The sequence below is a fragment of the Pimephales promelas genome, chromosome 1 (genome assembly GCF_988280905.1).
Source record: "Pimephales promelas chromosome 1, fPimPro1.hap1.1, whole genome shotgun sequence".
Classification (NCBI taxonomy): domain Eukaryota; kingdom Metazoa; phylum Chordata; class Actinopteri; order Cypriniformes; family Leuciscidae; genus Pimephales; species Pimephales promelas.
This window is the reverse complement of record NC_142769.1, coordinates 44,830,525-44,858,522: the sequence shown is the minus strand read 5'-3', so window position 1 is coordinate 44,858,522 and position 27,998 is coordinate 44,830,525. Positions and strand designations below refer to the sequence as shown.

At 35.8% G+C, this 27,998-nt stretch overlaps 1 protein-coding gene across 3 annotated transcripts in view; it reads right to left on the bottom strand.

The window, feature by feature from the left end:
- htatip2 (HIV-1 Tat interactive protein 2) overlaps window positions 1-27,998 on the bottom strand; it is a 43,560-nt gene that overhangs the window by 4,555 nt on the left and 11,007 nt on the right. Inside the window, exons 2-5 of one of the 3 annotated variants that reach the window (XM_089130072.1) lie at window positions 15,754-15,871; window positions 1,239-1,422; window positions 949-1,056; window positions 144-281 (exon numbers count right to left, since the gene is read on the bottom strand). In XM_089130072.1, the coding sequence (XP_088986198.1) occupies window positions 144-281; window positions 949-1,056; window positions 1,239-1,421 (429 nt within the window). In that variant the 5' untranslated portion in view covers window position 1,422; window positions 15,754-15,871. Of the gene's footprint in view, window positions 1-143; window positions 282-948; window positions 1,057-1,238; window positions 1,423-2,122; window positions 2,317-15,753; window positions 15,872-27,998 lie in introns of those variants that run through there. The other 2 variants (XM_039659559.2, XM_039659560.2) reach the window with 2 other exon arrangements.

The following is a 27,998-nucleotide window of genomic DNA, read 5'->3' as shown; positions in this document are numbered from 1 at the left end:
TTACAACCCCTTCACACACAGAAATTTAAAAAGGATTCATTTTAGAAGAAAACTTACATTTAGCACATTTAAAATACAAGATTGTGCAAAAAAAAAGCAAGCAAATCTCAGCTGACCATATGTTGCATTGGGTGTTCTAATACCTTAGTTTTCAGGTAGAGAAAGCTGCTGGTTTTATCGGCACCTTTGGAGGATTCTAGGTGAAAATGGGAACAACCTCCTGCTTTGGCAAGTTCTGCGGACTTGAGTACGTAGTCATGATCCACCCGGAAAAACCCTTCCTGAGGCCCAATTAAAAAAAAAAAAAATTGAATAAATAACGTTATTTATCATGAAATAAACCACATCTGCCACAGGAAAGGAACATGAAATGAACTTGCATTGTGTCTTAGAACACTAAGAAAATATTTTCATGATTTTCTTTGCTCAAAACAACATGGATAATTTATGTGTTCCAGAAGTTTTTGAGAACTCTATAGAGAAACAGAAAATACTTTTCTTTTTAAGTTGTGTTTTTCATTTTTAATTAAAGGGATACTCCACCCAAAAATGAAAATTGTGTCATCATTTACTCACCCTCAAGTTGTTGCAAACCTGTGTGAGTTTCTTTCTTCTGCTGAACACAAAGGAAGATATTTTGAAGAACGATTGGGACTTTGGCACCATTGACTTCCATAGTATTTTTTTTTCCACTATGGAAGTCAATGGTGCCAAACAACTCTTTGGTTCCAATCGTTCATTTTTGGGTGGAGCATCCCTTTAAATTGCCAATTTTCAGCATTTATTCCCAATAACGATCTTTGTTATTATACAAAAGTTTGCTTGTTTAAGTTTTTTTTTAGTTGAAACAGCTGAAACAGACCCTAATTTCAAGCATTATCAACCAAGGTTCTGGATAAAGTCCTTCATGCATTAATACGGTCCATAAAGATGACGTCTGACACATACAGCTCCTGCTTTGGCTTTAGTTGTTCCTAGACAGCAGTATCCCACATCATGGCCTTGAAAAGCCTCTGCGTACTCCTCCAACTTCTCAAAATCAACCACCTTTTGCACCTGAGGAGAAGAGGAACAAGGCTAATGAATGGTAAGACCCGAATCCATAATATATAACGTTTTAAAATATGACATCTGCCTACACAAACTCCTGTCCCAGATCTTTTATTATGCAATGGTATTCATTTTGGACTACTGTACAGGAAAAAAAAAACAGGACATTCCCAAGCTTGGCACATTACCAAATTTTCATAGGCTTTATCCTCGAAGGTTAACTGCCTGCGTCCAATGAGAGTGATCTTGGAGAAGATGTTGCTCTCCACTATTTCTTTCAAGAGCGCCTTTCCTGTCTCGCCTGAAGAGCCGAGAATGAAGCACGTTTTGTTCTTCTGTCGGTAACTCTCTTCCATTGCTTTCAGATCCATTCTGTCAGGAAAATATTATTGCATAACCGTTTAAATCTCGCAACATCACAATGACACTGCAAAATTTGCACACGTGAACTAGAATGAACAGATTTGCTATTAGTTATAATAACTGCTTCGTGAGACGATCAAGTTGTTCTTCAAAGCAAAATTCGATCAGTTACTTGTTTTTTCCAATATTTGTACAGCAGTTTCAGCAGGACTGTGGTAAATAAGTTACCTGGATAATAAATCTGAGAAATTTTAATAGCAACTGTGCTGAAATATATATGTATATAATCTGAGAACTCTGAAGCTAGCCACTTGAGAGCTTATTTCATGCAAGCAAATTATTTATATTTTTCTATTATTGTTCATTTCTATCGCTATTTTTCATGATTTTATTGCAATTTTGTTGTTGTTTTTGCACATGCTCTTTATTATTATTTCTATCTTTGTTTTGACAATGTTACAGACACAATCATGAAGAAAGAAATGGCATTATTACAAGGAGTGGTTAGAGAAAATCAGAAAGATCACTCACTGCAGAGAATTGGAAATGCAGTTGGAAATATTGGAAAATCAGTACAAGCACGACAAAGCAACAATGTTGCAACAAAGTATTCAACCAGTATTAAATAGTCACATATCGATATCGTAATCTAGAGTAGTACAAGTGGTCGTAGTAGGCTAGGTCGTAAATAATTAATAGGCTACTTTACCTTGGGATCTCGACAGTCTCTAAATTCTCCAGATACTGAAAAACAGCGGCGAGGGACACAACAAAAACAGTCAAGAAGCTTAAGGCTTTACCCCAGTTAGAATGAAATATATTCATGCCAGGCTCGATAAACAGAAGAACTGTGGTACGCTGAAGCTTCTTCCTAGTTACAGCTCGTTTCACCAGACGCATGCGCAGAACGCGTACATACACAGCACGCAGAGACAGCGCTGCAACTGTTTTGAAACGGAAATGCACGAGCACGACTGGACAAGAGCGGGATAGTTCATCTACAAATTAAAATTTTGTCGTTAATTACTCATGTCGTTCCAAACGCGCAAGTCTTTAGTTCATTTTCGGAACACAAATTAAGATATATTTGATGAAATCTGAGAGCTTTCTGTGCCTTATTGAGAGCTACCCAACTACCACATATGCTTCAAAAAGTTAAGGGATTGTAAAACTAAAACTAATCCACATGAATTGAGCGGTTTAGTCCAAATTTTCTGAAGAGACGCGATCGCTTTATATGATGAACAGATTGAATAGGCTTTTTATTGAACTCCTATTTTTCCTGCAGATGGAACAAATCAAAAATGTGTGTAAGTGTTAAAAGAATGCAAAGAGTTCAAGTAAAATAATGACACCATATATGTAGGTATTATGTTTATTACACATTAAGTCAATAAAATCAATATTTAGGAGTCCAAGAGGTACAAGTGAATGACACCTAATTGCTATTGTTAATTTTATTTATATAAAATTCATTATTTAATTGTTATATATATATATATATATATATATATATATATATATATATATATATATATATATATAAGGAATTCTATGGCAAATTTATTTTACATTTTTAAATCACTTATTTTTATACATTTTATATCTCACAATTGCAATTTTTTCTCTCTCTTTGTTGCTACTTTTTCTCTCAATGGACATTTTTATCATCAAGTTTATCATCACACATCTATTTTTAAATACTTTTAGAAAGTATTTTTTTACTAATTAAAAACATTTTACACATAAATAAATTATTTTAACAAAATAATTAATACATCCATTAACAATTAATACATTTGGGGTATATTTAAAAAGTAAAATAATAATATATAAATAACAAAAAGTTTAAAATGTCATATCACTGATTAAAGAAGTAGTTGCATTTCTCATTGAATGCTGGCACACATGTTGAGATCACATAATCAGATAAAAATGAACTCGTTTTATCATCAAATCATTTATTTCTACAATGCCATGCCATCTGTAATGACACGCTTCTGTGTTATGTCCTCTCCTCACCAGTAGGTGTCAGTGTACGTTTAAGATCATTGCTTTCTTTCCCAAATTGAGAATGTACTATAAAAAGTAAACTAAAAGTGTACTAAAAAAAACTATTCCAAATGTATTTTACCTCTGTGTAAACTTACTAGTCCTGTAAAGTCTAAACATTGTTTATTTATTGTCTTCTCTGAGATCTAACTCCTATATGTGTAATTGTTATTTAGGCCTATTTTCCCTTTTATCTGTGATATTCTGTGTGTGTGTGTGTATATATATATATATATATATATATATATATATATATATATATATAGTATTTTCAGTTTATTTTTTTTACTATTATTAGTAATCAATTAATTAATTAATTTGTTTTTCCAGGGGCGGGGGTGCATTAAGCTGGTATAAGGGGTAAAAAAAAAAAAAACTAAAAAATCAGTTAACACTTAATTTTTGACTGATGTTCATGTTTAAAAAAAAAAAAAAAAGCAAAATAAAAAAATAAATAAAGATCATTGTCTGTTTTGATGGTGAAACCAAAAATGCTTTCCTCCTTTCTTCATGTCTGTACAGCTGTGGACAGGCTTTCCAACCAGAAAGTACAAATCAAACATGCACATTTTGCCAAATTACTAGGACAGTGTGATTTAAGTCCAAATAGCCAATACATGCATTTCAAAACTGCATCATACAGTGTCATTAAACATATCTAAATAGTGAATGAGGCCATTTTCCTTTTTAGCCAACAAGACCACACCATATGTGCCAATCCTTTAAAGCAGATTGTATTGTCTGTGCACAAGACTCCAACTGTTTAAATTCCACCTCTTGTTCAAACGTTTGTTGGCCGCTGGTATGAATAGACCCATATGTCAGCTGACAATCCTGCTCTTTCAGATGTTACTGAACAAATGTAGTGGAGATTTAAAGGCTATGGATATCAGCTTTCATTATTCCTTCTTTAAATCTGTAAGAACACCAGAAAATAGCTCTAAAGAATTATTATTATTATTATTTTTTACATGAGTTTGTCATGTAAATATCATAAACCATATTTTAATGCAGCAATTTCACTCTTTGGAAACAAGGTTCAATGGGGTTTCACATAGAATATTGGGTTCTTGGCTCAGTTTTAAAGAATCATTTATGCCAAAAAGGTTCTATGTAAGGAGAAATGTCTTAAGCATTATAATATTTTCCTGTTTGTTGGGTTATTTAAAGTGCACTCTTAGAAAATAAGGTACAAAAGCTGTAACTTGGGCGTTACCCATTCAAAAGGGACACATTTGTACCTATTAGTACCTAAATGGCAGCCTTAATGAGAACCTTTTTAAAGGGTAACAACGTCAGTGACAAATTTTGTACCATTTTTTTCTGACAGTGTGTATTTCATATTATGTAATAACATTAAAATTGAATTAAAATGAATACATTTTTACTAAACCCATAATGATCTCATGGTGGAATTCCCTAAAGGTTCTAGACTGCACTGTAAAAAATATTGTTGGTTTAACTTAAAAAATTAAGTAACCTGGTTGCCTTAAAATTTTAAGTTCAGAAATGGAAAAATTGAGTTAATACGATGAAGGAGATTGATTTAATCATCAGAAACTCAAAATATTTTGTTATCTGAACCACATTAATTATTTAAGCTGATTTGACAAAAGAAAAAAATGTTGTGATTACAAAACATGAACATATTTTTTTTACAGTGAAATGATCAATAAGTTATGACGACTTATGTTTTTACATTGCTTTAACTCATCAAAATAAGTTAAGCAATTTCAACTATTTTTTTATAAGTTATACAAGTTTCAACTAATTTTAAAAGTCAGTTTAGTTGAAATGACTCAAACATAAGTTGATTGTACTGAAATTTTAAGGCAGCGACTTTTACAGAACCTTCAATAGAATGAGTTTCTATAGGCTACGTAACCTAGTACCTGTATGCACAAGTAAGGACGTGTTATTCAGAAAGCACCTCACAATGCATCTGGATATGCTCATGCAATGAATGAATTTTCCCTGCTGATTTTTTTAACTTAAAGCCTCTCTCTGAAAAGCTGCTCTTTTTCTATTATTGAGCTTAAACCAATCTCGTCGCGGAGATGGAAGAATGACAAAATGCGTCATGAAGGAATCCACATCCCCCTCGCAGCTTAAGACAAAAGACTTGGATCTTGCTGTCCTGACAGTAACAGGGTGACCGCGGTGAGCCCCAGAGATGCCAGCGGACTATAGTCTGTTAATTAGCACTGAGTGGAATCAAAATGGCTTCCTATTGTCCAGTCTTGGTGGGGGTTTGTGGCAGCCTGCGGAGGAGAGATGGCTTTGTGTAGGCCGCTGTCATACACACATGTTGAGTCATTGTGGGCTGACTTCGATCAGATGAACGTATGTAGGAAATGCGATTGAGGCCATGCTGGGGTTCAGGGGAGGGTTGTCATTCACAGTGTCATTAAAAACACTTTTTACAGCCACACTTTTAAATGTCAAAACAGCTTGATATGACTTGAAGTCATGCATTTTACTTCTGATTATAACTCCAGATCTTTCACTATATATATATAGCCTATGTGTGTGTGTGTATATATGAAGAGTTCAGATGCAAAAGCCTCTAAATGCCATTTGAAATTTTCATCTTTAATGATGATTTTTATCAAACTTGTATATTTAAGTTCAGTAATTTCACTTAAATAACAATTAATAGGTAATTATCATTGCCATTTAAGTGAAATTACTGAACTTAAATATACAAGTTTGATAAAAATCATCATTAAAGAAGAAAATTTCAAATGGCATTTAGAGGCTTTTGCATCTGAACTCTTCATATATACATATATATATATATATATATATATATATTAGGGCTGTCAAACGATTAATCGCGATTAAGCTCATCCAAAATAAAAGTTTGTGTTTACATAATATATGTGGGTGCACTGTGTATAATTATTTTATGTATAAATACACATACATGCTTGTATATATTTAAGAAATATTTTCATGTATATACTTTATATAGATTTATATATAATTTATATGATATGAAAATATAAATGTTTTATATATAAATAATATTTTTTTCTTAAATATACATGCATGCGTGTGTATTTATATATATACACAGTTCATATACATGTGTATTTATATATATACATACATATACATGAGCCCTAATAATATAGTAATAATACAGCCCTAATAATATATATATATATATATATATACTTTGTATATACACACACACACACACACACACACATATATATAGATATATATATATATACACATATATATATATATGGATTTTTTTAGGAAAAGTATATAGTTATTTTAATGCTTTGTTGTTGGCAAAATATTTTTCTTATAAATATTTTTGTAATTTCAATTTATTCTAACTCAACAGAAAGTTTGAATATGTATTCTGGGTAAAACACATACATTAAAAAAAAATGTACGTATGCTTTGTTGTTCCAAAAAAAAAAATGTTTTTCTTTTTGCTTTAAATAAATTAGAATTCAAATTAGAATGTATTTAAATCACAACAGAAAGTTTGAATTTGTATCAAAAAGTGGGTTCCAAATGGTCGCTAAAAACTAGATGTCTAATCCAGAATACACAGAAACAGGAGGCCTAATGCCCCACTGTAGGGCAATATGTCCCATATCCTGGCCAATTGAAACATGCGCACTGACACAGAGGGCTTAGCCAGCAGAGCCACTGACTCTTGAGTGTGATGCTAATGATGGCCATTAATGGAGCCTGACAGCACAATCTGCTCCTCATTGTAGCACATTAGCAGGATCTGCAGCCTGCAAGGGGCCAAAGAGGAGGCGGGCGGCTTGGGACGCCAGGACGAATCAAGTGGCAAGTGGTTGCACAGGGACGGGGAGGTTTTCAAGAACAGAACCGGGGACCTGGCACAGAGGGACTGCGGATTGCAGGACGATCCCAGCTGATCCCCGGGTGAGGATTAGCTTAATTAGACCTCAATAGTCAAATGCAACTGTCAATTACTGTCAAAAAAGGACTGTCCAATAATGTGGGCCTAATTCTTCAGTAGTCCCAGAGGAGCAGGCATCACAGGCTTCATAATCCCAGAGCTGAACAGGAGCGACATCATTAGACTTGACTCTTTTGCCTTGTTATATTTTTCATTTGCATGTCAGGTAATCTTAACAACGACTGGCCTGGTCACACTATGACCCATTTCAGACTAAAACTTGCAAGGGATATTTCTATATTTGTCAAAATGAGAAAGGTTTCCTATACTGAATAATGGTAAAACATTGTTCATTGTTAATTAACTAAACAAATGAGACCCTGTTGTAAAGTGTTACCAGAAAAATCAGCTAAATAGAATATGTTTTGCATTTATTCATTTTGCACAATGTTTATTTGATGCCATCGTATTTTAGTCTACGCTATAACACTAATTTATTATATCACACGAAAAAAATATTGGAAGGAGAAGAAATTATGATCATGCATGATAGTAAAATTAACTCATTTCCTTACGATTTATCCTTATTCTTAATTTTTTCATCTATTGTTCATGTATATATATATATATTAAATTAGGGACGCACGATATATCGGCCAGCATATCGGTATCGGCCGATATATATGTTCATTTTTAATGTTATCGTTATCGGCCTGGTAAGAAAATTTGGACGATATATTAAAGCCGATAAATAATGTATTATTCCCTTCAGCTGAGACACTTGTTGAGCACTGTTTATGTTTTTGAGTTTCTTGAAATATGATTGAAATCTCTTCAAAAAATGAAAATCTGGTTCGGGACAACATGTGCGACGCAAATCTGTCATATCGGCTATACAACACTATAATGAGAACATAATTGTGCGCTTGGGACATGGATTTAATTGTGAGACTTTTGTTTTTGTAATCAGGCTCTCAAAATTAGATAAAAATTTGGATTTAAGTTTATCGGCCGATATATCGGTTATCCGCTTCCAAATATAAAGAATTATCGGTATCGGCCAAAATTTTCATATCGGTGCATCGCTATATAAAATATATGAATATATGGCTCTTTTAGCACAGTTTTTGTGCAGTAAATAACATATACTTTACCATTAGTCACTAAACAGATAACTTAGAGAACTTAGTTCAGGGACTCATGTACTAAAACTGAAAGTTTTTTTTTATTTTATTTTTAAGTTTCACGTACAGACGACAACGTTGTCAAAACGATCCACGAAAGCGACTAAAAATGCTGCATTATTCATGCCAGGCCAGTAGTTGGCGATGTCACTTTGTAAAGAAACACTACGTGCCTATAGACTAGACATGTAATGTGCATGATGTCACCGTTTTCACAAATTCACGTTTTTGTGGTGTACACCGAGACAATATGGTATTTTGAAACACCGTTGTTGTGTAAATGAACAGCCAAAACACGTAAAAAGCTTCCCATTTTTAGTTGAAAACGGTGTCGTGTAAAGTCTGGCAGAGCGGCCGATCCAGGCTTAGTATCAATGCGGCTCAGCTCGGCTTTGTGGCCCAAATGCCATCAGCTAAGCTGGTCTCAGACCTGCTTTGACCAGGCTTCCTGCCAGCTCATCCAAAACAATGGCGTAATTAAATGAACAAACAGATTAGATCAGCCCAACACAGAGGGAGATGGGATCGTAGATCAGGCCCCTGCCATGGCCACAGCAGGATCACATAATACTTGGAAATGCATTAGCACATCTGTCCGGCCTGCTGTGTAAAGCACAGATACGTTAGCTCACAATGGGAGGAGACAGGTGAAGTGTATTACAGCACAGGGCTGGACATATTTTCTTGTAGGTTCGCCTTCATCAACTGAATTTCCATTTCAGTGGGGGAGGGACTGAAAAAAACTGCTTGTCTAAAAGAAAGTTGACACAGTTAATTGAAGAAATGACTTGCACATGATGACTTTAGAGAGAATGTCATACATATGTATAACATGCAAATGAATCAAATAGGAATCGAGAGACCTGAGATCCCAGTGAGCACTATTCAGGATCGGAGGCTGAATAATACATGCCGTTTAGTGTCCAAAACAAGCTATTTCGTAAAAACAACAGGTTCTTTCACGGTTATTTGTAGTATCTTAGACTTAGCACACTCTAAAAAAATGCTGGGTTGTTTGAACCCAAGTTTGTGTAAAATATGGACAAACTTAAATGTTGGGTTAAAAATTGCAATTAAAAAAATGTACAGTTGAAAGTGAAAGTTGAAGTTGGGTTCATTTGAAATGACTTTTTTAACCCAACATTTGGGTTTGTCCATATTTTACACAAACATGGGTTCAAACAACCCAGCATTGTTAAAGTGCAGGTTTGAGCTTTCTGTGGTTCTTTGGAGAAAAGTTGTTTATGTTATATCAGATCTTCAGTTCTGTTACCGGAAAAGTGAAGCTCGGTAGGTTCTTTGAAACACCAGCAAATACTTTTTTAGCGAACTATAAGCTTACATTTTTCTCAATCGCTTTGGCACTTTTTTTAAAACCGTTTTAACATTCTCTAAACTGTAAGTGCAACTGTCAAAACCGAACTCTATGCATGTCTGCTAAATGTAATAACTCACCCAAAACATTTAAAGGTACAGTATGCAGGATTTTTGCAGTAAAATATCCAAAAATCACTAGGCCAATGTTATATATTTTGTTAAGTTGATTACTTATAATATCCAAAATGTTTCCAACTACTTGTAAATTGTGAGAAAATTGTGATTTTTAACCAAGGAAATGGGGCGTGTGAGCAGGGGTGAGGAGTCGCCAGTAAATGACTTCATATCAGCGTATCCCTCGGTTTCCGCCAGGTTTGACCTCGTACTGCAATAGTAACCATGGCGACAGACATGGATAACTAGGTCGGTTATGCGTGCTCAACAGCGTGAGCGTCGCAGGGTTTTGTTCAAACATTATGGACCATGGCAAGCAGACTTTGAGACAAAAAGCGGACTGAAACGAAGATCAACATCTTTCGAGATGCCGAGAGCTCCACGTTCGCGACTAACTTTGACTTGACAGAGACGCGAGTGTTGCATGTTACTTGAGCAAACAGGTGAGCAAATTAATGTATATAAAACTAATCAATGTTATATAGTTCAACATTATGAAAAGTTAGAATATGATCTGTAAGTTATTCTCTAATGTTAATATAGCTTAGTCTCATTCAGCCAACAAACAACCTAACTAACAACATTCAACACACTCAAATGCCGTTTAGTGTGATAGTGAAACTGTTAGAGCAAGTGAAGCAGCGCTGCGTTACCTCAAGTTTCATTCGTCTAATAAACTGACCTGTGAGTAATTCAGCACTTGCGTGTAGTTCGGTAGAATTAAATGTCCTTATTCCTTTATCTCCGCGGGACTCGCGTTGCGTGTGGCACTGGTATAACGTTAGGTCTAGCAATCGCGTTCTGAATCATACTACAGTCATGTTAAAAACATCTATGTATTCACTCATCAATAAAAGATCCATCAGCTTGACGACAAGATCCATAATTCCCCTTAATGCGGAATATACGTCATTAATATACGCCTTTGTTATTGTAAGAAGTTAGTGACCCCTGGTGGCGAAACAATCTTGCATATTGTACCTTTAATTCATGCTTCAAAACCTAGTTATTGTGTCGGTACATTGGCCAATGGCACCAAAATAAAAAGTGTTTGTCATCGTGTGAGCCACAGTGGTCAAGGTGTTTAGTTTTTGTTTTGTTTTTTTACCATGGAAATATTTTTTATACATGTTATTTTTTTCCTTCACAAAAAAAAACATTTGACTGACTGCATATACAATACAAGATGGTCTAAGCTGAATGTTCTTGTTTGTCAGACTGCGCTTTTTAGATACAGATTTCAACAGCAGGTACAAATTTACTTGGAAAAGTAAATACTGTTCACAAAAAGACTAACATTTTTATTCATACAGTAAATTTATTTTTGCAGAAATCTGTTGCATGTAAACTGAAAATGTACAGTTGCTTTGTTAATTTTTACACACTCGATTATGTCTGAACACCACCACACTATTCTTGCTATAGCTCTTCCATGACAAGCAACTGTGAATTTTCAGTTAACGTAACGCATTTCTACAAAAAATAAATGTACAGAATAAATAAAAAAAGTATTTCTACAGTACTGCTGTAGCTGCTGCTATTTATGGTTATGATCTTCAAAAATGGTCTGGAAAACTCCATACAATTACAAACTTTGATTGATTATACGATCTTCTCATTAGATTTAAGGTGGACCGGCCGTCATACAAATCATACGTTTTATCTCCAAAAGTCAGATTGAATGAATTCATATGAAATCACCACGTTGTACATACTGTACGAATTCTCATCTGGTTGAAATATACAGAAAACTGATAAGATAGATAGATGGATGATGCTTTCGGTTTTGAATAAATAAATACAATTCAGAGAAGTGTAGAATCAATTCTCACCATGGTTTGGGTGATTCACACATTTTCCCAAGAGAAAAACTATGTACTGTGCCTTTTGTTTTCTATACCAAATACTATAATAATAGAAAGCTTCTTAGAGGATATCTATGTTTGGTTTAGGTTTTCTCCTGTTTGCAGACTTCAAATCTCCCCTTTGTTGCACGTCTGGACTATCCTAATGACTTCTTTGAACTGCCGATGTTCTCCGAGGTTCAGCTTTGTGTGCAACTCAACCTCTCGTCTGGAAACATGCTAAGTCGCTAACCTCTACACTCTTTCCCACATCAGATTTGAGTGTGAATGGCATAGTTTTCCTTAATACAAAACGTAAGCGTTATCACTGCCTTGTACTGATCTCATCACAATGTCTTCAGACAAGTATGTTCAAAATTCATACTAAACAAACCTTGGAAGAAGGAATTAAGGACGATTGTATCATCTCGCAGTGTCCTCAGAGCAAGACTTTGGCTTTAAAAGCCTCATTAAGAACATCCAAAGTAGCACAGAGTGTGGACTCTGAACCAAGCCGAGGATCATATCAGACCCACCACAGAACTGAGAAATCTCCCCGCCAATGGACAAACACAACTACAAATGGCCCAGACTGCTAGCACAATGCCACAGTGAAAGGAACCAAATTAGCTGGAGGCTAACAACAATTTACCAACACCTGTATTAGTGTGCTTGCCCGGCAGGGAGCTGAGCCGAACAAGCGCTAATCCCTATAAACCCGACAGGACCCCTCCTACCAAATCAGCATTTGCATATTCCCCATTTATTGGTTGATGAGGAACCTACAGCCCAGAAGGTTTGCTGGGATTGGGAACGTTTCATTCCTCCACACACTCACACTCTCGCTGCCTGGGTGGTTCGATGATTATCTCCAGCCCGTGTTGGTGAGAGCGAGGGCCGTGTGTGTGTGTTAGAGATTAGCAGGCATTAGAATGACTGTGTGCTACTACATTCTCTCACCCCCCATGACTGAACCTAATTGGAGAGGTGGAGAAGATGGGCAAGTCATTAGGCCCGAGCTGTTTGCTTAGGAGTTGACCGACTGTGATACAAGTCTCACTATTCAGAGAGGGATGCCACAACAAGAATGGGATGGGAAACTTCTTATGAATCTCGTTCGGATGGATATGAATCAGATAAAAAGAGGAAGATGCTTGGGGAAAAGGAGGCCATTCAGTTTAAAAGAGAAGCCTATACATGAATTAATTTGGCATACACCTTTAGCCACAGTATTTATTGTATAAGCCTACCGTCATTTGGAAGAAAGTTGTGATTTCAGTAATCTCTGTGAGATCTGGCTTGGTTCACCCCTAGCTAACAGGATACTCTCTCAAAGTTCTGAACAAACATACACATTTCTTTCTTCAGTCGAAAAGAAATTAATTAATTTTTCTCCAAATAAAGGACTTCATTGGGTACCAGACGGTTCTTGGTTCAAATGACCGTTTCAGGGCGGCTATAAAGGGCTTTAAACGAGACAAAACGACGAATAAGGGTCTTATCTAGCGAAACGATCTGTCATTTCAAAAATGAATAACAAAGTTTAAGTTTTATAAGCTCAAATGCTCGCCTTGCTCTGTTCTGTGTGACTCTCTTGTTCGAACTCGGTCATCAAAATGAAAACGAATCTTTTTTTGAGTCATTTCGTTCATTTTGTCCATTGAATGAACCAAATGACTACAAAAAAGATTTGTTCATTTTGATGAACGAGTTTGAACAGGAGAGTCACGAACACTCATCACAGAACAGAGCAAGGCGAGCATTTGTGCTTATAAAACTTAAACTTTGTTATTTATTTTGAAATGAGCGATCGTTTTGCTAGATAAAACCCTTATTCATCGTCTGGTCTCGTTTAAAGCCCTTTGAAGCTGCACTGAAACTGTCATTGGGACCTTGAGCCGTCTGGTGCCCAGTTAAGTGCATTATATGGAGAAAAATCAAAAACCTACTTTCTTTTCGGCTGAAGAAAAGAAAAATATGGACATCTTGGATGACATGGGGGTGAGTAAATTATCAGCAAAAGTTGTTTTTTAAAAAGTGAACTACTCCTTTAATAGAATGTTCTTTCGAAGTTACCCGGTGTTCTCAAAATGTTAGCACAATGACCCAGAACGTTTTTTCCTGAAATGTTTTAGTTGGATATTCAACTGATCTTTAACTTGTTGCTTATGTTCTGTGAACATTCTGAAATGTTCCTATAATGTTTGTACAAGGATAAAATGACAAATCTGTCATCAATAATTCCTCCTTATGTTGTTCCAAACATGTCTTCAGTGGATCGCCAAAGGATGAAGGATGCAATTTTTTTTAATAATGCAAGTAATGGGAATGTGAGACTGTCAAGCTATACAAAAAAACAGCATAAAAACATAATTTATGTAATGTGAACTATATTCCACACGAATGTTTGCGGTGCTATGGGAATTTTTCAGTGAAAGTAATAGTTATTCTCTAAAAATCTTCCATTTTACAGTAAGTTTGATTGACAGGATTTTTAATGTGATTGAATAAAAACATATTGGAGATCATAAAAAGTTCTGAAGTGACTACTGATTAATTTAGATAACATTGGGCCCCATTAGCTTTTATTGTATCGACAATATTTTTTCAAAGTATCTATTTTTATGTTCCACAGAAGAAAGAAAGTCATACAGGTTTGGAAAGACACGAGGGTGTATAAATGAAGACAGAATTTTAGCAATCTAATACTGAGAAGATGCAAAGAGCATGCAAGGGTCTTACTTTGACATGCAAAGGTCTATTTCTTAAAGGGATACTCCACTTTTTTTGGAAATAGGCTAATTTTACCACTCCCCCAGATTTAAACAGTTGAGTTTTACCGTTTTCAAATCCATTCAGCCGATTTTCTGATATTTAGAAGAATATCAATAACCAGACAGTTTTTGGTCTCATTGACTTCCACAGTAGGAAAAAAATGTACTATGGAAGTCAATGAGACCAGAAACTGTCTGGTTACTGATATTCTTCTAAATATCAAAAAATTCGGCTGAATACATTCGAAAACGGTAAAACTCAACTGTTTAACTCTGGGGGAGTGGAAAAATGAGCCTATTTCCCTTTAAACACACACACACACAAATGCACCTACAGTACATAACCCAATGGAGCTACTGTGAAGCTACACTAATATTTAAAAGTGTGGGGTCAGCAAAGATGCCTTAAATTGATCTAAGGTAACAGTAAATGCATTAATAAAGTTTAAAATGATTTGTATTTCAAATAAAGGCTTTCAGTTTCCACAAACATTGATAATATTCAGAAATAAGCATATTAGAATGATTTCTGAAGGATCATGTGACACTGAAGACTGGAGTAATGATTGTAATTTGCATACAGGGAAAAAAAGTAAATTTTAAAATATATTCAAAGATGCGTTTCAGGCTATAATGAGAAGATTTCTTCCATGCAAGTGGATGGTAAAAAAAATCTTTTAAACAAGATATGACGGCACTCACATGTTCAAGAGATCAAGGTTTCCCCTTTCACTTAAAGTACATCATCTGGACACTGATATGCTATCAACTATAAAGTGAACCCGAGAAAAATTGTCTTTCATCTTTCACGTGCTGTCTGCAATGTTGACATCAGTGTCCCAAACCTCGAGCCGCTGCTGTCAAGATCTCCATCCTCACGGGAGCTCAAAAGGCCCGACAGTGCAGTTTAGTCTGATTTTGATTTTAAGTGAGCATCAGATCAGATGTCAATGTCTATTCCCACAGGCTACAACCCTGTCAGATACCCCTCTGTGCCAATTAGTCGAGAGAAAGGACGGAGACAAGGACAGAAGCTGCACTGCTGGGCCGCTAAAACCCCACTGGTGCAGGGGCTAATGGCTAATCAGAGACGGACTTACTGTCTTCATAGTGGCTGGCTTCGCTAAGTCCTTTTGGGGATATCTGTCCTGGGAGACCGCAAGCGTGGAACATGGTGAGGTGCTAAATGGAGGCTGTTGAATCCAATATTGGTCTGATCTGAGGAGAGAGCGCACAGAATTTTGACAGAACAAGAAAATATGTTGTATATACAGACAAAGCATTATAAGCATCCTTCAAATGTTATGATTTTAATGAACAAAAATTAAGTTAATATCTTAATATTCTACTATGGTTGAAAATGTTTGGAAAATAATTTATATTTTTTAAATATTTTACATATGAGGGAAGATATTGTTAACAATTTAACATGAACTAATAATTAACTGTACTTATACAGCATTTATAAAATCTGTGTTAATGTTAATTTCAGCATTTAGTAATACATTATTGAAATCAAAAGTTGTAATGCACTGTGCATTAACATGAACAATGAACAGCTGGATTTTTAGTAACTAATGTTAAAAATACCATAATAAATGTATTGCTCTTTGTTAGTTCATGTAAGTTAATACATTAAACAAAAACAAAAAAAATACACAAACTGTAAAAAAATATTGTTGGTTTAACTTAAAAAAGTAAGTAACCTGGTTGCCTTAAAATGATAAGTTCATTGAAATGGAAAAAGTGAGTTAATACGATGAAAGCGAATGATTTAATCTTTAGAAACTGAAAATTATATGTTATCTGAACTAAATATATTATTTAAGTTGATTTGACAAAAGAAAAAAAAATTTGTGATTACTAATCATGAAAACATTTTTTGGACAACAAAATCAAATATTAATATGTTGTTTGTTCTCATGTTTTTACATGTGTTTTTTCATAATTTCTTTGCATGAAAGCCTAGTCAGAAATTATGTCTGCAGAATTCAGCACTGCATTATCACAACCTTTTTTTTTTTTTTTGTCAAATCAACTTGGATCATTTATGTGGTTCAGGTAACATAATATTTTGAGTTTCTGTTGATTTAACCAATCTCCTTCATTGTATTAACTCAATATTCAATTTCAAATAACTCAAAATGTTAAGGCAACCAGGTTCCTTTTTTAAGTTAAACCAACAATCATTTTTTACAGTGAAAAAAAAGCCCACATGCAATATATTTACAAAATCTTTAACCCATTTTAATAATATATTACTAATGGGTGGAGATGTCAGACATCACTTTTGGCCACTACTGTAATTGTATATTATAATAATACAATAATGTATTATATTAATTTTCAGAGAGCCAGATAGTGTGTGTGTGTATATATATATATATATACACACACTCATCAGAAACCTCAGGCTCTGTTGGCTGTCATAAAATGAATATGATTCTGTGTCAGATTGGGATACATTTAATCTTCCATTGAAACAGAGGTGATGATGTTGAGCTAATAAAGGGTGTTTATTATAACCTGTCATGACAAGGAAACACTAACCATGACGGATGACCCATACGGACTCACACACATACAGTCCTATGATCTCAGCATTATTGATCGTTTCATTATGTCTTTTTGCTTTTTCTGTGACGGCCATTCAATCTTGGTTGTCATCTTCTATTGAAGCCTGCGCTCGGGGAGGAGCGGGATGGAAAGTGATGGGTAAAAACGGGACACAGAGCCGGGGTGCCGGCGGTCGGGGGGAGCGGGACACCGTCTGTCGCTGCTACCGTGGTTGTATGCGAGTGTGTATCCGAAAAAATGGGTAGAGCAGGTGGTGTGACTAAGCAGAGCCTGGCGCAAATGGGCCGTGTGTGTGTGTGTGTGTAGAGCGATGAGACGGGGGTGTCACCTCTTGCTCTTCCGAATAGAGAGGCCCATCACACCCACCCAACTGTTTGGCATTCAGAAGTGTCCACCTCTTTTTTTTGGCCTCTCTCCTTTCTTTTAGTCCTCCCTTTCTTGCCTTCATAATGCATTGTTAACAAAACAGTTTACCAGGCTTGGCTGGTACATTATCCAGCGGGCCTCTGGAGACGCTGTGATTTAGGCAAATGGATTCAGAGAGAGGAGTGGCCGTGGAGTCTTAACAAAACGCCACATGAGTCGAGACTGAATCTTCTCTCTTCTTCCCTATTTAGTCTCCTCCATATATTAAATAGCAATTAGGCGCTCTATGTGTGCAGTGTGCTGAAGGGAGCGGAGACACTATGATCTCACTGCATATGCATGAATGAGGCATACTGATCACCTCACATCATCTCCTCTGAGCATTATGAGACCTATATTGGCTTTCATTGAGGGCAGAGGTGGATCATGTCTTTAGATACCAATTTTTCTGGTTCAGCCCAGTGTATGGAATTAAAAATAATGTGAAATGTGAGTCAAAGAGATGGTAAACTAGTAGAAGTTGACTTTGCCAAAGTCATTCAAAGACTTGTTTAAAGTGATATATTAATTATTAAATTAATTTAATTATATAATAATAATAAAATTGCACTTTATTTGTTTATTTATTAATGCCCTTAGCTATTTCATATTAAAGATAATTACATATTTGCCAAAAGACAAAAAAAAATGTATTTACCACTTGAATTTATCAACATTAATGAAATATATAAACATATGTAATGAATGAATGAATACTGAATATATATATATATATATATATATATATATATATATATATATATATATATGAAGAGTTCAGATGCAAAAGCCTCTAAGTGCCATTTGAAATTTTCTTCTAGAATGATCATTTTTATCAAGCTTGTATGTTTATTTTCAGTAATTTCACAAAAATTGCAATGAGGATTACCTATTAATTGTCATTTAAGTGAAATTACTGAACTTGAATATATAAGCTTGATAATGCTGGGTTTATCACATGTTGGGTTTTCATGTTTTGTGGGGAATTTCTATAGACATGATTTTTTTTAATGCCCAGACTGTATAATCTATCCCCAAACTCTAAACCTACCCATCACAGAAAACTTTCTGCTTTTTTACATTTTCAAAAAACTCATTTAGTATGATTTATAATCTGTAATTTATAGTACTCATGCAGACCAAAAAAAAAAGTCCCCCAAAGGACAAGGATTTCAGATGTTGCCATTTTTCTGAGGACATTTTGTCCTCATAAAGTAGGGTTTACCAGGACCACACACATGCACACACACACACACACACACACACACACACACACACACACACACACACACACACACACACACACACACACACACACACACACACAATATAGATAACAAACATTATACAATAGGCATGTACAAAACTAAATAATGAAGGTGGGGTTGGGGTAAGTTTTCACAGATGTATTTAAAGTAATACATTCACAAAATGTGAAATATTTGTTGGTCAAAAAACTGATTTGACATTATTGTATATGTTACTTTTTGCAGTTTGCTGTTTCTTTAGTTGTTTTGCTGTTATCAGCTGGTGTCAACTTTTGTTATCAAAGAATTAAAAACAAAATTGGACAAAACTTTTAGGTATAATCCTATAAAAAAAAAAAATTGGCTTAAAAATAAACTTACAGTATTCACTGGAGTAAAAGTGTGACAACTAGTTCCACGAAAGAACCTTTAAAATCCATGGAATATTTACATTGAACAAAAAGTTCTCTATAGTGGAAAAAAAAAGTGTTTTTAAATTTTTAATAGGTTCTTCACACTAAGCAAATAAATAAATAAATTCTTTAAAAGAGTGTTCACTAAAAGAATCTTTAGGGAACCAAAAATGGTTCCTCTAGTATCACTGATAAAACCTGCAATGTAGACCGGTAGTAAGAGTGTAGTCTTCCCTATTTGTTCACTGAAAAATAAACAACTAGATTCAACTTGGCACTAGTACAAAAAGATAAAAAGCCTTTGTTATTGTTTTGACTGGTCACAGTTGGACTCTATGTTTTAACTGCACACTAGCCTTCTTTAAAATGTGTCAGAAACCAAAACAGTCAAATACAAAGTCCTGTCATGAAATCTGGCACAGACTTGGCATAGCTGATTGGTTCCTGCATATATCAGTAGCCAATGAGCTCGCTGCTCAACCTTCAAAGCTCCACCTGTATCCTCTGGGCGAAAATGCCTTGTTGATGCTAGAGGTCAGAGGAGAATGGGCCGACTGATTCAAGCTGATAGAAGAGCAACTTTGACTGAAATAACCACTCGTTACAACCGAGGTATGCAGCAAAGCATTTGTGAAGCCACAACACACACAACCTTGAGGCGGATGGGCTACAACAGCAGAAGACCCCACCGGGTACCACTCATCTCCACTACAAATAGGAAAAAGGCTACAATTTGCAAGAGCTCACCAAAATTGGAGAGTTGAAGACTGGAAAAATGTTGCCTGGTCTGATGAGTCTCGATTTCTGTTGTGACATTCAGATGGTAGAGTCAGAATTTGGCGTAAACAGAATGAGAACATGGATCCATCATGCCTTGTTACCACTGTGCAGGCTGCTGGTGGTGTAATGGTGTGGGGGATGTTTTCTTAACACACTTTAGGCTCCTTAGTGCCAATTGGGCATCGTTTAGTGGGCCTCTGATGGCTACCTCCAGCAGGATAATACACCCCGTCACAAAGCTCGAATCATTTCAAATTGGTTTCTTGAACATGACAATGAGTTGACTGTACTAAAATGGCCCCCACAGTCACCAGATCTCAACCCAATAGAGCATCTTTGGGATGTGGTGGAACAGGAGCTTCATGCCCTGGATGTGCATCCCACAAATCTCCATCAACTGCAAGATGCTATCCTATCAATATGGGCCAACATTTTAAAAGAATGCGTTCAGCACCTTGTTGAATCAATGCCACGTAGAATTAAGGCAGTTCTGAAGGATAATAATCCTAAAGTGTTCCTAAAGTGAGATTAAATGCATACAAATGTATGTTTCAATTAATATATTTAGTTATTGGAGTTTTGCAAAGTATTCTGATTTTGCATATCACTGATTTTTTTTTTTCATTTTTAGGAATATTGAATCTTTTTTTGTGCAAGTGAGATGAGTAAATGCTCACACTTAGTCTAAGCTACAATAATCATCATGTTCACACACAACGCCTCTACACTTTGATTTCTCAACATGCGGACAAGAGAGCTGTCACTCAATAAATGGGAAAACAAAGTAACTTGCGTTACTTATTTGAAAAAGTAACTCCGATATTTTGTTGTAAATTTTAAGTAATGCACTACTTATAGTAGTTTCTTAAAAAAGTAATCTGATTACTTGTAACGAGTAACCCCAACACTGTTTCTCACAACCCGGTCTCATCCCAAGACGTCATATAACTGACGTTTTGGGACGTCTTTTGACCATACGTCAATATTCGCCTTTTTAGGGCCCCCTTAAACGTCGGTAGATGAGGTTATGGGATCCTAACTCTACCCCATACCTAAACCTAACCCTAAACCTAACCCGTCACCTAACTGACGTTAAAGGTAAAGCGTCAGTTGTATGACGGCCCGGGATCGCCATCTACCGACGTTTAAGGGGGCCCTAAAAAGGCGGATATTGACGTATGGTCAAAATACGCCCCAAGGCGTCAGTTATATGACTTTTTGGGATGAGACTGTGTTATTTCTCACTACATCAAAACCAGTTCATTTAAAGGGTTAGTTCACGCAAAAATGAAAATTCTGTCAGTATTTACTCACCCTCATGTTGTTCCAAACCTCTAAGTGTTTATTTGTTCTTCTGAACACAAAGGAAGATATTTGGAAGAATGTTTTAATCAAACAGATCTCATTCCCCATTGACTACCGTAGTATGTATTTTTTCCTACTATGGTAGTTCCTATGTAGTTTCCAACATATTTTTCATTTTTGGGTGAACTAACCCTTAAAATGTTACCACATGATTTAAGTTACCTGTTAAAGCATTTAGAGCAAAGTTAGTTTGCTACTTTACAAAACAAACAGTCCATGTCTTTGCGACGGACAATGACAGCTAATGCTTATAAAGCAGATGTATAAAGATGTCATAAAAAGTCTTTTAAAATCATAGGCACAAAACCCTTGAAGCCCAACAATGCCTCCAACTGAGCTGCCACCCTCGGCGGACACACTTCACCATATAGCCACCGTGCTTTCCACTTCGGTGTGACCTTTTACAATATCATCTCTCTCTGAAGATCTCACTGTGAGGAAAAGGGGCAGACCTAAGACCGGTGCCGACCCGAGGTGAAAACGGGCATCTTGTCCTGATAAATCATGCCGTAATGAGCCCTTCATTGTGCCTGGCATTGTGCTCCAGCACTCCCGCAGTCTGCCACCTTTTGCCTGTTAAGCTGACAGGAATAATGAACTGGCTGCTTTGAACTGGCCTCACAATATTGACTGGTTGCACACAGCAGATGTCTCCTGCTAAAGCAACTGGTAAATGCACATTAGGTTAACAAAAGGGGCCTTTGCTTTTAGGGGGTGGGAGGTGCGGCCACTGGGGGTGTGTTAAAGTTTTTTTGCAGGGGGTGCTGGGGAGATCGGGGCGTAGGTGCAGTCAACAGACAGACAGGGAGCTTCATTTTAAAACAATTCATTTGTCAAAGTGGCCATTCAGAGCGGCCTCTGCTTTGTGCGACTGAAGCGTTTGTGGGTGTGTGTGTGTGCCGGGCTAAAAGCGAAGGGAGTGAAGGAGATGCCAGCATGCAGCACACATGCTAATCCACAAACTTTTGCTTTTCCTGCATTTTGTGAGAACAGCAATTTGCTCTTCTTATTACCATCAAAATTGGAAAGACTGATAAAACATGAGGTTTCAGTAAACCCTTTTAAAGGACACTTTCCAGGCAGGATTCCTTACATTATCCTGGATGTTGTACCAAATACCAAATATGACCTCAAAGGCATTATAATATCCACTAATTTCCTGGACTATAGTATATGTCCATATATATATATATAAATATGGACCACTGAAATCTTATTTCACAAATCAACATCCATTTTTTTTATGCCAAAAACCGAATTATGTTAAATTTATATAAGATTTATTCTAAATTAAAGAAATTGCTAGAATGCTGATATGGGTAACACTTTCCACTAAGGCATCATTGGTTAACATGAACTATAAACGAACTATTCTTCTACAGCATTTATTAATCTTAGCTAATGTTAATCTCAACATTTACTAATACATTTTTAAGATCGGAATTTGTATCTATTAAGATTAGTTAACCAACCTGAAGAACTTTTTATGATCTAACAATAACAAAGGTTATTGTTAGCTCAAGTTAGTTAATGCATTACAATACAACCTCATTGTAAAGTGCATTGTTAATAGTCTTTTATTAGTAGACATAATAAAATGTCTACTTGACATTTAAAACTAGAGAATGCAAAACTGACAATGTGATATTATAATCTATAAAAAAACATGCATCCAAAAGCTCACTTAACTCATTTTTCTCAAGGGTATTTAACATTTAGCTTAATAGAGAAAGCATTGTCAAAAAAACATAAACTAGAATATTTTAGAATTGAAAATAGTCTCTTTTAAACCTAAAAGTTGCATTAATGCACTTCTAAGCAACTCAACTTTGCAAACACAAGGCATGAAACTAAATGTGACTTATGCTATCAGTTTGTAGGTACTGATACATAAAAAAAACATAAATAGGATGTGAAAGCCAAGAACCACTTTTGTAAAAAAAAAAAAAAAAAAAAAAAATCATATTCATTACATACAATTACATTCACATATAGTCCCAATAATGACTATTACCTATCATTACTACATATCATTATCATTAATATGATTTTTAACACAGAGGCTGAAAGCGCTGGTGTCTGCGTGGAGAAAGCCTGATTTAAAGCGTGACCGTGGTAATGGTGCAGTAATAGGCCGTGACTAAACACGCTCACGGGTACCAGCTCAGACACACAGAGAGGCTCACTGCAGAGAGAGGGCTACGGCAGGCCAGCGCTGATTAGCATATAATTGCTGCCATTGTATTTGACATGGAGAATTAAGAACCAGCCTGGTGGCAAGATGTCCATTCGTCCCGAGAACAGGGAACACGACATATGGAGAGGAGACTACTGTAAAAAGTGCATCCTGGGAGCTGTTTACACCTTTTCTACTCAATCTGGGCATCCAAAATTATTTAGTTGGCGAAACAATATGGATTCTGCTTTATTTTTGGGTGAATGTGATTTCACCAAGAACAACATTCCAATCAACCAATCAGATTTAAGGGACAAGTTTAGTCTGAGCCAGAGTTAATTGCTTTAGTGTTATTTACCCATCATTTCCCTCTGATTTTAGGGATACGTTATGGGAAGGACAACATATTCGGACAGGAATGTTGTCCAAGATCAACAAAATATGTTAATGCGGGAAATCACGGTGACCATGTCATCTTTTACTGTACATAAAAAAACATCTTTAGTTTACCAGACCAAAAATAATAATAATAATAAAAAGTACAGTCTCAGTTATGCAAGGAATAAGTTCAATAAAGTATACCTAGGTACAGATTTAGTAAATATATTAATAAATATCATATTAAATTACACATAATTAATGATGATACACTATGAAGATGGTCAGGCAATCACAAAATGGCATATCTAAATGAACTGGTTTTATTTAAAATAACTAATATCTGAATCATTATACTCTAAAAAAAATGCTGGGTTGTTTTAACCCAATTTTGGGTCAAATATGGACAAACCCAGCCATTGGGTTACATTTTTAAATTACATTTTTTTCCCCCAATGTTTGAGTTTGTCCATATTTGACCCAAAATTGGATTAAAACAACCCAGCATTTTTTTGAGTGTAAGTTTATTTTTAGAGTGTAAGGTTATGTTTATCAGGTTCAGGATAATCTCTTTAAGGGAAAAAAAAGTTTCTCACATACAGTCTTCTTTATTTTTTCTGTGTATAATTGGGTTCAAAAAAATAAGTAAAAATGCACAATCAGCATATAAAAATGCATATACATAAGTAAAGTTTTGTTTCAGATCACAAACCACGAATTTGAGATTATAAATATTTGATAATATTATAACTATCTGCTTCTAGAGACGATATAAATGATAATTCAGCTCCCTCCTCTCTCTCTCACACACACACACTTTTCATCAGTTTCTTTTAAAATCTAAATCTCCTTTAAATCGCACATTTCTTTCTTTCGCTCTTGTCTCGCTGACTCTTTTGCCTGACCCGACTCAAAGGGAGAGAAGCTAGGTCTTTCCCTCCTTTACGTTCCTCTCATGCGACAGCTGAGCGAGCGAGTGTGTGGAAAAAAAAGAGAAAGAGAGGGAGAGAGAAATACAGCCCGGCACTGAATGACCTGACCACTGGTGACAAAGCAGGATTGGTCACGCTGGCTTGTGAGTAATGGCGCAAAGAGAAATGCTTGTGTGTGTGTGTGTGTGTGTGTAGCTGGTGGTGTGTAATGATTTGCTTGCTTTGACACAGTTAAACCGGTTCAATCTCAACAAACACCAGATGTAACACAACTGAGAGGAATCAAGCCATATGCACAGGTATATTAAACTTTCGAACACTGGACAATCGTAATATTATCAGAATTTCAAGGGATGCCAAATATTTGCACATGTGAATGCATGTAGACAAAATACAGTGATACTCAAGAAATAGATGCACGGTTCTGCTTGAGAGCTCATATTAATGCAAAAATATTACAAAGTCATTCAGAATACCCAAAATTCACAAGCAATAAATGTGAAACAGAAGAATCATTTAAGACATTTCTTCTTATAAAGAACATTTTTGGAATAAAGGGTTCTTTAGAACTGAGTCAAGAACCCTAGGGTTCTATATAGAAGCCTGTTCAACTTTTTAGGTTCTAAGAGTGTAGTTTACTATGTTCAAAATGAACTTAAATTACAGTCTGGAAGTGTTGTGCTTATTTTTATGAATTTATAGGCTGTGTTTAGTAATGAGCATATATATGTATTGTGCAAACGTGAGGGAGGTCACATTCTCCACGGACTTCCTTCGAGATAAGCGGCACATAGCAGGATTGTTATTCTCTCTCTTTGTCCTCAGCGACACCACAAGGGTTCAGGAAGGCACATGAGGGCCTGTCACAGGTAGAGCAGAATAGGGATGGCTCCTCTAAAATAACCCTTGCCCCCATGCTTGATTGCCCCCTTATTGACACTCACTCTCAAGTCCACAATAGCGGTCCTCAGACGCTGCTGAATAGACTTCCCGCCTCCCAGCCACTCTCTCCCTAATCCAATCCCCCAACCTGCACGATCCAGCCAAAGATGTCCCAGAGACCCCTTGTTCTTCTGTGCTTTGAGGATTGAGCCTATCTGACTTATGAAAGTAAAGTGACACGCACACAAACTGTGATTAGTTATTTCTTTAAAGGTGTATTTCATTCAAAAGGATGTTCTGAGACCAATGTTTTTAAAATTATTATATACAGTAGGAAGACCTTCGACAGTTCGAGAACAAAATGTTTAACCCTCTGGTACTGTTTGCGTGTCAAAAAGGACCACATTTTTTTCAATTAAATGATTTAAATATTAAAATATTTGATCTATATAATATTTTATTTTATTTAATTGTGTAGGTTTAGGGGATTTTTTTGGTACTTAATTATATTTATGCAGTAGTTTTTTTGAGCACGGACTTGAAAATTAAATTTCCAACTTAAATCTTGAATGCTTTTTTTAAACTTTTAAACTTTTTTTTTTAACGATCGTTTCGCTTGATAAGACCCTTATTCATAGTCTGGTGTCGTTTAAAGCCCTTTGAACAGTTTGCACTGAAACTGTCTTTTGGACCTTGAACCGTTTGGTTCCCATTGAAGTCCATTATGTGTAGAAAAATGCTGGAATGTTTTAATTTCTTAATTTCTTTTCAACTGAAGAAAGAAAGACATGGACATGTTGAATGACATGGGGGTGAGTAAATTATCAGCAAAAGTTTTTTTTTTTTAAAGTGAACTACTCCTTTAAAGAACCTATAGTGTGAAGAATATTTTAAAAATCTGAAGAAACTTTTTACACTATAAATAACCTTATGTGCAATGGAAAGGTTTTAATGGATGTTAAAGGCTCTTTTAGTAGAACCATGATGCCAATATAGAAGCTTTATTTTGAAAAGTGTATGGACGGTCCAAAATCGACTCACAAATCTGGGCAGATGTATTCAAGCCTTAACATAATAGATTAAACCAATTCCAAAGGAAATTAGAGAAGAAAGTCAAATCTTATTATTATTATTAGCTTTTTATTATAAATCAAAGAAGGAAAAGATGTGTGCGTGTTTATATGTTCAGGCAAATTTGCTTAAAACCCAACAGTTTATTGGGTGAGGGCACTATTTTTGCACTTTACCCCAATTTCATTCTGCAATCCAGCCAACATTTGGACACCAAAATGAGTGGAAAAAAGATTATTTCAAACTATCATGAAAACAAGTTATCAGATTTCTCGAAAGATCAGAATTTATCAGCAAATAGTTGCACTCAACAGATATAAGATGCAAATGTCCTGCTCTCAACATCTTGGAATTTCCAATTAGAAGAAGAGGCAAGAAGAACGTTTGCAGTGTCTGTGCTGAATAAAACCCAACTTCAAATCCATTTTAGCACACTTGTGCAGCTCTAAAGCCTGAGAAAGTGTGCATAGAGGTAATGACTGGCCTTAATTAGAAACTTCACTTTCCCATCATGCTCTTCTCCTCCAGATTAAGCCCTGAACAATTCCAATCAACAACCTCAGTCTGATGAGGGCCACAATTGACTTGCATGTTGGAAATCCTCTACTCACAATCCTGGTGTCAGTGGAGGTATCCCATTAGACACAATGATGGGGTGCTCTTGCTCTAAAATGGGAGAGAGAAGCCAATTTAAAGCCGTCTTCTTTGTCTAATCAGGACCGGCTCACTGTCCTTAGTTTCCACTTGAGGGAGAGTCTCTGTGTGGAAGAATGGCCGGAGTCAGCTGAAGACTCCTCAGGGCTCTATGTCAGTCTAATGAACTGAAACTCTTTGTGGCTGTGTTGGGTTTATTATTGGGTTCAGAGGCCAGGGAAAAAGGAGAGTGCTTCAAGAAAAATGGTTGGCTGGCCAACTGCTCTAAAAGCCCTCCAATGCTGCTGTTTACATAAGATCGCAACACTATTACAGCTAGAAGGCAGCCACCGGACAAGAAGAATTATTTTATGTTATGCAGAATAGAAATATCATTATCATTCATTATTTCATGTTTCTATAAATTTAAAGCATGAACTTCTACATTAAAGGGTTAGTTCACCCAAATAAGGAACATCCTGTCAT